General features: G+C 46.1%; 1 protein-coding gene across 3 annotated transcripts in view; it reads right to left on the minus strand.

Annotated features, from left to right (window-relative positions):
- The window catches only part of LOC147111685 (protocadherin Fat 3-like), a 1,117,094-nt gene that overhangs the window by 248,401 nt on the left and 853,818 nt on the right, over nucleotides 1-14,875 (minus strand). The window contains exon 9 of one of the 3 annotated variants that reach the window (XM_085998790.1): nucleotides 13,289-13,357. The exons of the other annotated variants lie outside the window; for them this stretch is intronic. Within the exon in view, the coding sequence (XP_085854916.1) occupies nucleotides 13,289-13,357 (69 nt within the window). The remainder of the gene's footprint in view (nucleotides 1-13,288; nucleotides 13,358-14,875) is intronic. 3 annotated transcript variants of the gene reach the window in all.

Below are 14,875 nucleotides of genomic sequence, written 5' to 3' on the forward strand. Positions count from 1 at the left end.
CTTCATGATGTACGGTAGCCCGGTGGTTTTGGTACTGGACTGATATCACAGAGGTTATGAGTTCAAATGCCAGTATAGCAAGTTGTGAATTAAATTCAATAAATGAAATAGTGGGCCTGAGTGTCACAAAAACTCAACTGGTTCATTAATGTCCTTCAGGGAAGGGAAGGGAACGTGCCACCCCCTATCCAGTCTGGTTTACATGCAAGTCCAGTCCCATGATATGTGGTTGATTCTTAATGCCCTTTGAAATGACCTACTAGGCCACTCGGTTGTAAAAGAAACAGTACAAAACAGAACAATAAGAAAATATTGGATGGACCTATCATCAATGAGCCAGGTATCCTACCAAACTGGGGGTCAATGGAAAACCCTCCAACGTCTGGAGTCATACCTGACATCCATGAAGGTGGTCATGGTCGTTGGAGGTCAATCATATATTCCGAGGGCATCATTGCCGGAGTTCCTCAGTGCAAGATCCTTGGCCTAACTATCTTAAGCTGCTTCATCGATTACTTTCTTTCTGTCATGAGGTCAGAAGTGGGTCTGTTTACTGACAATTTCACAGTGTTCAGCTCCTTCCACAATTTTGCTAATAAATGGAGCAGCCCATGCCAGCCTACAATGAAAATGGATTATCCAGTTTGGGCTCACAAGTGGCAGGTAACATTCATGTCACATTAGTGTCAGGCAATGACTATCTTGAACAAGATAAGCTCAAACACCTCCCCCTGACCTTCAATGGCAACACCATTGCTGAGTCCTCCACTGTCCTGGGGTTCATCACTGACCAGAAAATTAAGTGGATCAGCCATATTGATAACATAGCTACTAGATAAGACCGAAGGTCCATCACCACCATTTTCTTCTCTCGACCCCTCCATTATCACTAAATTGACACACTGCTTGTCCGATATCTAGTACTGGATGAGTAGAAATTTTCTCCAATTAAATATTGGGAAGACTGAAGCCATTGTCTTCGGGCCTCGCCACAAACGCCGTTCCCTAGCCAATGACTCCATCCCTCTCCCTGGCATCTGTCTGAGGTTGAACCAGACTGTTTGCAACCCTGGGGTCGTATTTGACCCTGAAACGAGATTCTGACCACATATCTGCAGCATAACTAAAACCGCCTATTTACACCTCCGTAACATCACCCATCTCTGCCCCTGCCTCAGCTCATCTGCTGCTGAAACCCTCATCCATGCTTTTGTTACCTCTAGACTTGACTATGCCAATGCACTCCTGGCTGACCTCCCACATTCTACCCTACGTAAACTTGAGGCCACCCAAAACTCGGCTGCCTGTGTCCTAACTCGCACCAAGTCCTGTTCACCTATCACCCCTGTGCTCACTGACCTACATTAGCTCCCAGTTAAGCAACGCCTTGATTTCAAAATTCTCATCCTTGTTTTCAAATCCCTCCATGGCCTCGCCTCTACCTATCTCTGTAATCTCCTTCAGCCCCACAACTCCCCTCCCCCCCTTCCCCGAGATATCTGCGCCCCTCAAATTCTGCCCTCTTGCGCATCCCTAATTATAATCGTTCAACTATCGGTGGCAGTGCCTTCAGCTGCCTAGGCCCTAAGCTCTGGAATCCCCTCCCTAAACCTCTTCGCCTCTCTACCTCTCTTTCCTCCTTTAAGATGCTCCTTAAAACCTAGCTCTTTCATCTGCCCTAATGTCTTATGTGGCTCAGTGTTAAATTTTTGTATTATAACACTTCTATGAAGCACCTTGGGACATTTTACTATATTAAAGGCGCTATATAAATATAAGTTTTGTTGTTGTTCTTAGGGCAACTAGGGAGGAGCAATAAATTATAGAATTGTGGCAAAGCCACCAAGAGACTCTTGCAGTAATGTATATAATTGCCTTTAACAGGGGTTTGTTACCTTTAAATGTTTGCTCTGTATAATTAGCGCGGGTTCGGCAAAATGTTGATCCAGCGCAATGACGTCATCACACAGGTCACGTGACGTACTCAACGGCGGGAAACATGATGACGTCATGACGTCGGAGGGGAGAGGCGTGTCCTTTCAGTCCTCGTGGAACCAAGTATTGTACAGACCTGTTTAGAGTTTCTCCTGCATTTTTGTTTGTAACTTTACCAGTGCATTAAACCACGTTTGGTTAACTACTAGTTTCAATCTCAGTACTTTCGTTAGGAGTTGAGAACTCCTACATTGGTGACCCCGAATCCTCGCGGACGTTTTTCGCGGTGGAAACGGAACGCAGGCCATGATGGAAGCCAACGCAGTGGCTTTGAAGCTCCCCCAATTTTGGGAACAACAGGCGGCCTCCTGGTTCCTGCAAGCGGAGGCGCAGTTCGAGCTCCGCAATGTCGTGCAGGATCAGACACGTTATCTTTACGTGGTCTCCACACTCGACAGCTCGACGGCGTCGAGGATCATCAGCCTACTGGAAAACCCCCCGGCTACCGACAAGTACGTCGCCATTAAGGCTCGGATCATGCAGGTATTCGGCCTTACGAAGGCAGAGCGCGCACGCTGCCTACTCACGCTGCCCGGGTTGGGTGACTCCAAACCTTCGGAGTTGATGAGCCAGATGCTCACTCTCCTGGGGTCGGAGCCGCAATGTTTCCTGTTCCGCCAACTGTTCCTCACTCAACTGCCCGAACAGGTGCAGGCGGCCCTCGTCAGATCGGATGCCAGGGATTGTATAGCGCTCGCCGAAGAGGCGGATAAAATATACGCGGTCCGACAGCAACACTGCGCCATCGCGGGACGCCCCGCCCCAAAGGGCTCTGCCTCGACGCCTCCTCTAACCGGTTTCTGCTATTACCACGCTCGGTTTGGCATGAAGGCCAGATGCTGCTGTCCGCCTTGCAGTTTCGCACCCAAAGCAACGAACAGACCCCTGCGCATCAAGAGCACTGGATCCGGGGCGTGCCCCGCAGCCACGATGGCAGTCGGCGATTCCGGGAAATTACTTTATTTAACCGACTCCATCTCGGGCCGTCGTTTTTTGTGCAACACAGGGGCGCAATGCAGCATCCTTCCCGCGTCGGTCCTCGACCTTCGGTCCGGCACGTGGGGTTCTCCCCTCCAAGCTGCCAACGGGGGCGTGATTTGTACTTTCAGGATCCGCCGGGTCCAGGTCTGCTTCGGTGGCCAACGTTTTATATGGGATTTCGTCACCGCCAGCATCTCACAGGCACTCCTAGGCGCCGACTTTACATGCGCCAACGGCCTGCTGGTTGATTTTAAAAATCTTCGGCTCGTTCACGCCGCCACGTTCGACTGTATTCCATGTGTGTGCGGCACGGTCGCGCCGCACTCGGTCTCCTGCGCTCGGCCACCTCCCGACGACTTCTCCCGCCTCCTCGGGGAATTTCCCGAGCTGACCAAGCCCACCTTTTTGGCTTCGACGGCCAAACATGGGGTGGAGCACCATATAACGATGACCGGCTCTCCCGTCTACGCCAGGGCACGGCAGCTCGAGCCCGGTAAGCTCGTGGCTGCTAAGGCAGAGTTCGCCGCGATGGAGAGGTTGGGGATTATTCGCCGATCGAATAGTCCCTGGTCTTCACCTCTCCACATCGTCCCCAAGCCCGGGGGTGGATGGTGGCCCTGCGGTGACTATCGTCACCTCAACGATGTCACGACTCCCGACCGGTATCCCATACCACACATACAAGATTTCTCCGCACATCTGGCGGAGACTTCGGTTTTCTCCAAGGTCGACCTCGTCCGTGGGTACCATCAGGTACCGGTGCATCCCCAGGATGTCCAAAAGACAGCGGTCATCACTCCTTTTGGCCTGTTTGAGTTCCTCCGCATGCCGTTTGGACTTAAAAACGCGGCGCAGGCGTTCCAGCGCCTGATGGATTCAGTGCTGCGGGATCTCAAATTTTTGTTCGTCTATCTGGATGACATACTGATCGCCAGCACCACAAAGGAGGAACATCTCCAGCACCTGCGCATCCTCTTTCGTCGCCTTCAACAGCACGGCTTCATTGTCAACCCGGCCAAATGCCAGTTCGGCCTGCAGCAGCTCGACTTCCTAGGCCACCGCATCACTTCAGAGGGGGCCATGCCGCTTCGGGCCAAGGTGGAGGTGATCGCGGCTTTCCCGTGGCCGCAGTCCGTGAAGGCGCTCCAGGAGTTCCTGGGTATGGTAAATTTTTACCGTCGTTTTGTTCCCAGGGCCGCGCAACTAATGTGGCCGCTCTACGAGGCCCTCAGAGGGAAGCCGGGTAAGGAGCCCGTGGTTTGGACGCCGGAGGTGGACCGCGCCTTCGGTGACACGAAGACCGCCCTCGCGAACGCGACGAAGTTGGCACACCCCATGCCAGGAGCCACCATCGCCCTCACAACTGACGCATCGGACTACGCCGTTGGAGCCGTCCAAGAGCAATGGGTCGACGGCACGTGGCAACCACTGGCGTTTTTTAGCCGACAGGTGCAACGGCACTAAAGCTAGTACAGTACATTTGACAGGGAGCTGTTGGCGTTGTTTTTGGCCATTCGCCATTTTCATTTTCTGCTCGAGGGCCGCCACGTTACTGCGTTTGTCGACCACAAACCGCTCACGTTCGCGATGGCCAAGACTGCCGAACCGTGGTCGGCTCGTCAGCAATGACAGCTTACATATATTTCCGAATTTACCACCGACATCCGGCACGTGGCCGGGAAGGACAACGTGGTAGCGGATTGCCTGTCCCGCGCCACCGTCCAGGCCGTTCAATTGGGAATTGATTATGCGCACATGGCGACCGACCAAGCTGCCGACCTGGAGACTCAAGCCTTTCGTTCCGACTCCGCCAGCCTTCAGCCGAGCGATGTGCCATTCCATTCGGCTGGCACGGCTTTACTCTGCAACGTCTCCTTGGGGGACCCCCGTCCGATTGTTCCGTCTGCCTGGCGCCGGACGGTTTTCGACGTCATACACGGGCTTTCGCATCCTGGTGTGAGGGCGTCACAGAAGTTGATGGCATCCAAATTCGTATGGAGAGGGATGCGCAAGGACGTCCGCGACTGGGCGAACACTTGTGTGGTTTGTCAACGAGCCAAAGTCCAACGACACGTCAGGGCCCCCTTGGCCACCTTCGAGGTACCGGAACACCGGTTCAACCACGTCCACGTCGACCTTGTGGGGCCACTCCTGCCGTCGCAGGGTTTCACGCACCTTCTGACGATGGTCGATCGCACCACGAGATGGCCCGAGGCAGTTCCCCTGACGTCTACCACCTCTGTGGATGTCGCTCGAGCCTTTATCTCGTCATGGGTAGCACGCTTTGGAGTTCCAACGGATATTTCTTCCGACCGCGGTCTGCAATTCTCATCTGAGCTTTGGAACGCGGTGGCTCGGCCTTAGGCACCACACTCCATCGCACCACGGCCTACCACCCGCAGGCAAATGGGTTGTGTGAGCGTTTTCACTGTTTGTTGAAGGCGTCGCTCAGAGCCAGCCTCCTGGACGTGGCATGGGTCGATAAACTACCTTGGGTTATGCTGGGGTTGCGCACGGTGCCGAAGGAGGACCTGCAGTCTTCTGCCGCGGAGATGGTTTACGGCCAGCCACTCTGGGTTCCAGGCGAATTCCTGCCGTCCCCTACATAGCCGTGGTCTGCGGCCAGTCAGCGGGAAGCCCACCGGGAAGCGGCCCAGTGCTTCAGGACGGTTCTGACGTCGCAGCATGGTTTTCCTGCCTCCCACATTCCAGTGGAGTTGATGAAGGCCAAATTCGTGTTTGTTCGTCACGGCGCCCACCGCAGCCCGCTCAGGCCTCCATATACGGGTCCCTTCTGGGTTTTACAGACGGGGGCTAAGAGTTTTTTGGTCGACCTCGGGGGCCAGCCGGACCACATCTCCGTCGATCACCTCAAGCCCGCGCACCTGGACCTAGAACAACCAGTCGAGCCTGCTCAACCGCCGCGCCGGGGCCGACCACCGGCTGTTGCCGCCCCTGACTGAGCCGCTACACCCGCCAGCTCACCGCCTGCTCAGCGTTTTCCTCTCCGGGAATGTAGGAGTCGTTCCAACAGGCTCGTCCGACCTCCTCGGCGATTGACTTTTCTTATTAAAGACAATTCTGGGGGGGCGTATGTGGCAAAGCCACCAAGAGACTCTTGCAGTAATGTATATAATTGCCTTTAACAGGGGTTTGTTACCTTTAAATGTTTGCTCTGTATAATTAGCGCGGGTTCGGTAAAATGTTGATCCAGCGCGATGACGTCATCACGCAGGTCACGTGACGTACTCAACAGCGGGAAACGTGATGATGTCATGACGTCAGAGGGGAGAGGCGTGTCCTTTCAGTCCTCGTGGAACCAAGTATTGTAAAGACCTGTTTAGAGTTTCTCCTGCATTTTTGTTTGTAACTTTTACCAGTGCATTAAACCACGTTTGGTTAACTGCTAGTTTCAATCTCAGTACTTTCGTTAGGAGTTGAGAACTCCTACAGAATCATAGAATGATACAGCACAGGAGGAGGCCATTCGGTCCATCGTGCCTGTGCTGACTCTTTGAAAGACCTATCCAATTAGTCCCACACTGTTTCTCTTTTCCCATAGCCCAGCAAATGTTTCCCCTTCTAGTATTTATCCAATTCCCTTTTGAAAGTTATTATTGAATCTGCTTCCACCATCCTTTCAGGCAGTGCATTCCAAGCCATAACCAGTCACTGCATGATTTTTTCCCCCTCATGTCACCTCTGGTTCTTTTGCCAATGACCTTAAATTTGTGTCCTCTGGTTACTGACCCTTCTGCCACTGGAAACAGTTTCTCTTTATTTACTGTATCAAAACCCTTCATGATTTTGAACACCTCTATCATATCACCATTAACCTTCTCTGCTCTAAGGAGAACAACCCCAGTTTCTCTAGTCTCTCCACGTAACTGAAGTCTTTCATCCCTGATACCAAATCTCATAAATCTCCTCTGCACCCTCTCAAAGGCCTTGATATCCTAAAGTGTGGTGTCTAGAAGTGGCCACAATACTCAGTTGGGGCCTAACCAGTGTTTTAGAAAGGTTTAGCATGAATTCCTTGGTTTGTACTCTATGGGTAGGAATTTCATTGGGCCGTGGAGGTGGGATTGGAGGCGTGTGGGGGGTTAAAATCTCGAAATCGGGGGCACGAACCCATCCCGCCCCAACCCGTCTCCATGCCAGATTCAAAGAAGGCGGATACCCGCCCCGCACTGGGACCTGCCTCCCTGAGGCGGGAAGGGGATTAGTGCCGATTAACTGCCTGTTAACAGGTAGTTAACAGGCAGTTTTTAGCCTAATCCCTATTTTTATTGCTGAAGTGTGGGATTCCCGACGGCTCCAAACCACACCAAGTTAGCGAGGCGGGCCGTCGGGCTGAAGGACTTGGAGGGTTTGAGATGTCCGGTGTTCAGGTGAGTGATGGGTGCATGAGTGCAGAGGTAAGTGTGTTTGGTGTGTGTAAAGTGTTTAAAGAAGTTTTAGTAACCTTTACAGCCTTCCTTCCTTCAGGTCTCGGGAGTCCCTCATCTCACCGGCACAGAAAGCAGAATGGCTGTGAGCTGTCAAAAGTTGCAGCATTCAGCTTTCTGTTCTGGAGAGATCTCTAAATCAGCCTGAGAGGAAGGAATTAACTTAGTGTACAGATTGTCAGTGTTTAACAGCTTCAAAGAGCTGTCAAACACTGATATTTCATCTGTCAAAAGTTCTTGACAGATGAAATGTCAATCTGTGACATCACCTGTTGCCGGGTGGCCCTTAATTGGCCTGCTGAGCCCGCTGGGCGAGCTCAACAAGGTCAATGAAGTGAAAATCGCGTGGGTTGGCTACAACTCGATGGAGGCGGGACTGCAACCCTGAAAGTTGTAGTCCCGCCTCCTACATGCCTCCAGAATCAAAATCCAGCCCTAGGCCTCTATTTATAAAGCCAAGGATCCCGTATATCTTTTTAACAGCTTTCTCAACTTGTCCTGCCACTTTCCAAGACTTGTGTACTTACACCCCCAGGTCTCTCTGTTCCTGCACCCCCTTTATGCGGCTGTGCCAGCATCACTCACAATCCGAGAACATATAAAAAAAAATCCAATAGGTGTTAGCCATGTTTTCAGGGTTTTTAAACCTTTTTGTGAAATTTTCTGTTCATTCAAATGAGGGGAATAGAAAACTTTCTTTTTCAGGAGCAATCCTAGTCAGTTACACCATGAAGTGAAAAATCTTGCCATCAGGTCCAAATGAAAGGGACGTGTTCACTTAAAGGTGTAGGTTGGATGGGGAGGAAAATGCCAGACATAAATTAAATGAAGAAAATCAATGTGGTGGCACAACACAGATTCTGTGGACAAATGAGGCGGTGGTACGGCACTCAACGCCTTGTTTGATGGATGGCCAAAATGGACGTGCAGCTGCATGAGGTGGGTAAGACAAGGGGCAGGATTTTCATTGGGCCGTGGAGGCGGGATTGGAGGCGTGTGGGGGGTTAAAATCCCGAAATCGGGGGTCCCGAACCCATCCCGCCCCCATGCCAGTTTCAAAGGAGGTGGGTGCCTGCCCCGCACTGGGACCCGCCTCCCCGAGGCAGGAAGGGGATTAGTGCCAATTAACTGCCTGTTAACAGGTAGTTAACAGGCAGTTTTTAGCCTAATCCTTATTTTTAATGTTGATGTGTGGGATTCTCGACGGCTCCAAACCACGCCAAGTTAGAGGAGGCGGACCGTCGGGATGAAGGGCTTGGACGGGTCGAGATGTCTGGTGTTCAGGTGAATAATGGGTGCATGAGTGCAAAGGTAAGTGTGTTTAGTGTGTGCAAAGTGTTTAAATAAGTTTTACATACCTTTACTTACCTTTACAGCCTTCCCTCCTTCAGGTCTCGGGAGTCCCTCATCTCACCGGCACAGAAAGCAGAATGGCTGTGAGCTGTCAAAAATTGCAGCATTCAGCCTTCTGGTCTGGGGAGATCTCTAAATCATCCTGAGAGGAAGGAATTAACTTAGAATACAGATTGTCAGTGTTTGACAGCTTCAAACAGCTGTGAAACGCTGATATTTCATCTGTCAAAAGGTCTTGACAGATGAAATATCAATCTGTGACGTCACCTGTTGCCAGGTGGCCCCTAATTGGCCTGCTGAACCCGCTGGGCGAGCTCAACAAGGTCAATCAAGTCAAAATCGCGTGGGTTGGCTGGACCTCAAGGAGGCGGGACTACAACCCCAAAAGTTGTAGACCCGCCTCCTACCCAACTCCTCAATGAAAATCCAGCCCAAGGTGCCCTATTTAGCTTTTCAGGGTGTCCCCCCCAGAGGACAGCAGTACATTATTCCTATCAAGTGGTAACCAGATTCAATGTTGTGTAAACTACCAGGTGGGTCCAGCAAAAGATGCTTAAGGAATCTGCGAAGGAAATACTACCCAGCAGTACCATGCATCATGTAGAGGGCTTAAGGTTGAATGCCACAAAGTGTTGCCTGTCAACCTATTCCAGTACTCTCCACCCATGCCAAACAAATCTTATGCATACCCATGCCAAGTAGGTTACACCTTCAAGGTGCAACATACAATTGAAAACCTTGCCACTTTCAAGCTGTCCAAGTTCATATGACCTTAAGTCATTGTAAAACAACTTAGCTGCATGATGCACAATCACTTACCATGGTTGATGTACAGATTATGCGTACGTCTCTCACTGTGTAGGTGCTCCTTCAATTTCCAACCACTCAAAACTACCTTTCTGCTGTTACAAGATGGCTATTTAAGCACACAATTTCACCTAGGAGAGAAACCTCCTTGGCCAAGTGTATACAGTGAAGGCATTATCTGTAATATTCCCAACTAGCTCTGGCAGGGATTGGGGGCCTACATAATTGGGTACCAATGGGTTCTGTGTAACCCATCACAGATACAGACAGACCTGCTTCTGATAACTCCTTTGGAACACCTCCTTGTCCTCTAGCTCTCTGAGTTCAAGGGCTGCCAACCGTACCAGCAGGAGCTGCTGCAAATCACAGTGAAACTCTCTTGAATGATAGTGGTAAAAGAAGAAAAAAAAATTTTTTAACGGCAAAATTGAAGGCAAATCCTAAAAATAAAGTGAATTCTTCTAAATAAATGCAACAAATTAAACCAAAATGGGAAAAGAAAGCTCACCAAATCAAAAGTGGCGCAGAAAGTCCCTTTCTCTTGACAATAGCCTGCTGTGCACCTTTTTAAACAGGTGCAGTGATGATGCCGTACTGGTGGAGCAAACAATTGATAGACGTGTGGCAGAGAAGCCCCGCCTTAATTTAAATAATTTTTTACAGCTGTTCTGAGGCACATAAGGCTCCTGAATCCCCCAGCGTTGCTTAGTTGGAAAATACTGAGCAGTGCACTCCCAATGCATCAGAGATATTTGGCCTCTGCCACTCATTTTCCATCCTTCCTCCGTACCTGTTAAAAACTTGCAATATTGGTTATGGGAATGGAAAATCTCCCTATAGTTTAAAAATGTTTTAAAATGTTAGCAAAATAATTGAAGATTGTAATAATGTCATTGAATACATTGAGTGGGGTTGATTTGCGATTTTCTGTACTGCGTTCAATGGTGGCTTTGCTGTTATCAAAGCAATGTTTGGTCTGTACTGCACAATTTATTTTGCAGTATCTGGAAGCTATAGGAAGAGTTTAAAATATCCATCTATCTTAATCTATATTAAAAATCTTACATCTGCATTCACTTCTAGAAAATGAAACCTTACTTCTTGTCAAGATTTTAGTCTCACTATTTTGTCATTTTTTCTTTATAAATTCCTATGTCCACATTTATATTATTTAACTATAAAATATCTAAAATGGATTGTAGTAATAATAATAGTGACAGAATGTATGACCTTAAAATAAGGACTGAATTACATATGAACGCCTGGTCCAATTATCCTCCATACACTAACCCAGCTCTACCCGAAGACTACACTTAGTCTTGATTCTCCATGTGCACGTCACAGTACATTGACTGGCTATATCTTAAAGGTTTTGAGACCCTCTGCTGGTTATGTTTAATTCCTGTATCATGGTTTGTCTGTCATACTAATTCTGTCATAGCTACCTGTTAGTTTAAGTTGTAAGGTACGTATACTTACCATTCATTATACTTATATTTCAGGCCTCCCAAAGCTAGGTAGCATTCTGGTGCTACAGGCCACCCACTTTACTTGCCCTTTGATTCTGGTCTGTTACCCTGAATGAACATCTTCCCATACCCATAAGCTTAAAAACTAGGTGAAGGACCTAGCCAAATTATTCTCCCCCAAGGATGACCCAACACTGCCACATTCAGTCAGTCTCCTTCATGATTGCTATCCACTTGACTGCTGCTGGACAGTATATGCTATATTTATTTATATAATGGAGGGTCTGTGCCATAAAAGCACCTGTGGAATTTTTGTAGCCTGACCTGCAATGGCAAATCCACTCGAGCTGGATCACTGAGAAGACAAATTAGAAAAATTAAGGGCAGACCTGCATAGTTAACACTCAACAGTGTGATTTTCTATCCCCAAGTCATGTGCTAAAAATAGCTACATTTCTACATAGATGAGGCACTCTTGGAACTGTACATGACATGTGCAGGATAATTTTGTTGAATTTTTTTTAATTGGAAAGATTATAAATCAGACTCCAGCACGCAACAGAAATGGAATCCATATGATTAGCAAAAATATTGTTTTAGCATGAAAAATTTATTTTTACTACAACAATACAGGAGGAATTGGCACTTACCTATTGCTTATGCCCGGCATATATTCCCTCCTGAACATTATCCTCCCAAGAGCCATTAAGAGAACAACTATGGCACATATTAATTTAAGGAAGCTGTATGGTTCAATATTGAGCTAAGGTTTTCTTTAAACGCCAAGGTATTACTGAAATGCTTTGCTACTATTTTCCAGTTATATTATAAGTAACAATTTTTTTCAGTAAAATTGTAAAGTCGCCATTGGGCTAAATTAAACAGCTTGCTAAAAATCTATCTGAATGCCTAGTACAAATCCACATTTAATAAACTAAACTTTCAATGCACTGCATGATAGACTAACTGTTTTCAAAATATATTTCAAAATACTGGACTTGGCAAAGTTCGGAAGTCAACAAAATGTGTCATATATGTATACGTTTTCAAATAATGATAATAAAAAACAAAAAAATCCAGGCTGTTCAGATAGAAAGTCCAGCTATCAAACAACCAAAATGTTAGTGACATCAATTATGGGGTAAGCCTATATCTTCTTCAAACAGAATGTAATTAATCAATATTAGTTGCAAAGCAAACATAGATAAAACTGAAGTTGAACACATAGATGAAATGATCATGACACTGCAACAGAAAATCTGCACCTCTTTGCTTTGGAACTTGCATCAATGTAAGTTCTTTGTCATCCCATATTTCACAAATAGGGCAATTATCAGCTGCTAACCAATAAATAAAATAATTGATATGGTGAGAAGGCAGACGAGTGGCACTAATCTCTAGAAAAAGGATGGGCTTGGTCTGTCTAATGTACTTTCTGTCCCGTAAATTTCTTATGCTCTCACTTAAGGTATTTTGGCTAGAGTTTCATTATTCTCTTAGCAACTGCTATTTCTGACTATATACGTGTATTTTGGATATGAAGAACCATCAGATGTTACTTTATAGGTGTCTCTATTCTTATTCAGGCTATTCATGGCAAACTGATATACACTGGTGTTGGTAAAATATATTTTACTATACTAGTCATGTACACTGAATAAATGTGGACATATAATAATTCAGTAGAGGGAATGAATAGTTAGCTAATACATCAACATAATCCACTAATACTAAAATATGTTACTCAGCAAAAGGCAAATGGTGTTTGGATATACATGATAATCCAAAACAGGGACCTGTTTTGTCTTTTTCAATAGCCATAGGGAATTCTAACAAGTGCTGCAAAAGACTTCAGCAGTACCATGACAATTCTTTTTAAACTTTAGATATATTATATATATTCACCATCACTTATATGAACTACCTTATATTATACTTCAACACATGTGAATAGGAGGGGTAAAAATCTGCAGAATTCTGAAGCATCACATTTTCAAACTGGAAAATTATTCCATTCCCTAGCATATGATTCCTGACCTTGATGACGAAAAAAATTACAAATATGAAACGTCCCTAATAAAAATCAACATTTATATCAATGTGATATAAACAATTAGTTTAATGTCAAATAGTTTAGTCTTTAAAACCTGTACAACTGAACAAAGAGAGCATCAGAAAAATCTTGAAACAGACAATATACTTGTGATTTCAGAGACTTTATGGGAGTAGCGATACCTTCTCTGGAACAGTTCTGGCCACAAGCTGTCTGATAAACATAGAACATCTCTCGAGCTTGCTTCCCACCTTGAAGGGGGGCAGACAGGGGCACAAAGAGGAAGGAAAGGAGAAAAAAATGACAGGAAAGAAAGGATTGAAGAAACAAAAAGGACAATGATGGGAAACATTAGTTAGAAAAAGAGTTCAAGGAAGTTTAGGATGCAATTATAGCATTTCAACTTGACATATACCATAAACTGAGCATTCATCTGAGTCTACTATAACATGTCATCTATTAGTATGCTTCGTATTTCTCAAAGTTACTTCTCATCTGTTATACAAAATTTAAATTGTACTCATGGTTTTAAGCAAAATCCATATATTATTTATAAATTCAGTCAGAATCAACAATGGGCTAATGCATTATTGCAACTTTTTCAAAAATGATCATTTTGTGATTCATAATTTTTTTTTATAATTTTCTCCTCTCTCACTCGAAGGCACAGAGTCTTGCTAGAATATGGTTCTATGGGCAGCCCTCTAAACTGTCCATTCATTATGTCTAAGCTTAGATAGTGAGTGTCAGCAGGCTATTCGATTTATTTTCCAGCAGGAATCACTGGATAGTTCCCAGTGGTAAGAACACTGGCGAATTTGCACCCCACCCCTGCAGTCCAGAGGCAGTGAGTCGAATGGTATTGTCCCAGCTGCTGCCTCAGCTGAACTTAGCCAACTCAGGACTGACCAAGAATCAAGTCTGGGGCATTCTGGTCTGATGGGCTTCGTACTACACCAGGCTGTGCCTTTACCCTTTAGACCATCAGGGAAGATCATAATGTTTGAAGTTTATGATGTATTTTTCCACTGCTCTCATTTTTTATGTAACCCCAATTCCATCCTTGAAGGAGCCAGGTTAAAAACACCACACTAATCCAGACTATGTATTAACAAACAGGTAGTGCTCAATGAATAAAATAAATACAATTCCACTAATCAGCATTATTGATGGTAGAACAATTAAAGTTGCAATTCTACTACAGAAGCCTGTCCATTTTATTTGAGGTATAAATTAATTTAAAGCACATTGCACTCTAAAGTAGATGAGCAAAACAGACCAAAGCCATTTCAACCTGTCTACAGCCTGGACACAGACTGCCATGGGACAGCAACACATTTATTTTGGCTCACAAACATGCCTAACAATCCAGCTGATGTGGAGGGATATGGAGGTCACCTGGGTTACAGGTACACTGATCTAACTAACAGAAATAACTTCAGGGAGTAAGGTACAATATACCATTATTTAAATATATATAAACAATATAAAACTAATCACACCAGTCTTTTAAATGGCATGTCTTCCTATCTTCAGTTTTGGAAACCAGGGCAGTTAGCGACCAACAAGTAAGCCGAAAACTTTGGCAAAATACATTACTTGTACTGTATGTGCACAAGCCAAACCTTAAATCAATGAAGAGCAGAATCTGTCAAACAGTTTTAAATGTGATACTGTACAATGCCATTATTCTATTTTTAAAACAGTAAATAAAAGGGGCTTTATGAAACTGAAAGTACAATTCTAACTAGAACCAGGCTCCAAATGGT

The sequence above is a fragment of the Somniosus microcephalus genome, chromosome 10, assembly GCF_052327205.1.
Source record: "Somniosus microcephalus isolate GS21.2 chromosome 10, FLI_Smic_1.0, whole genome shotgun sequence".
NCBI lineage: Eukaryota > Metazoa > Chordata > Chondrichthyes > Squaliformes > Somniosidae > Somniosus > Somniosus microcephalus.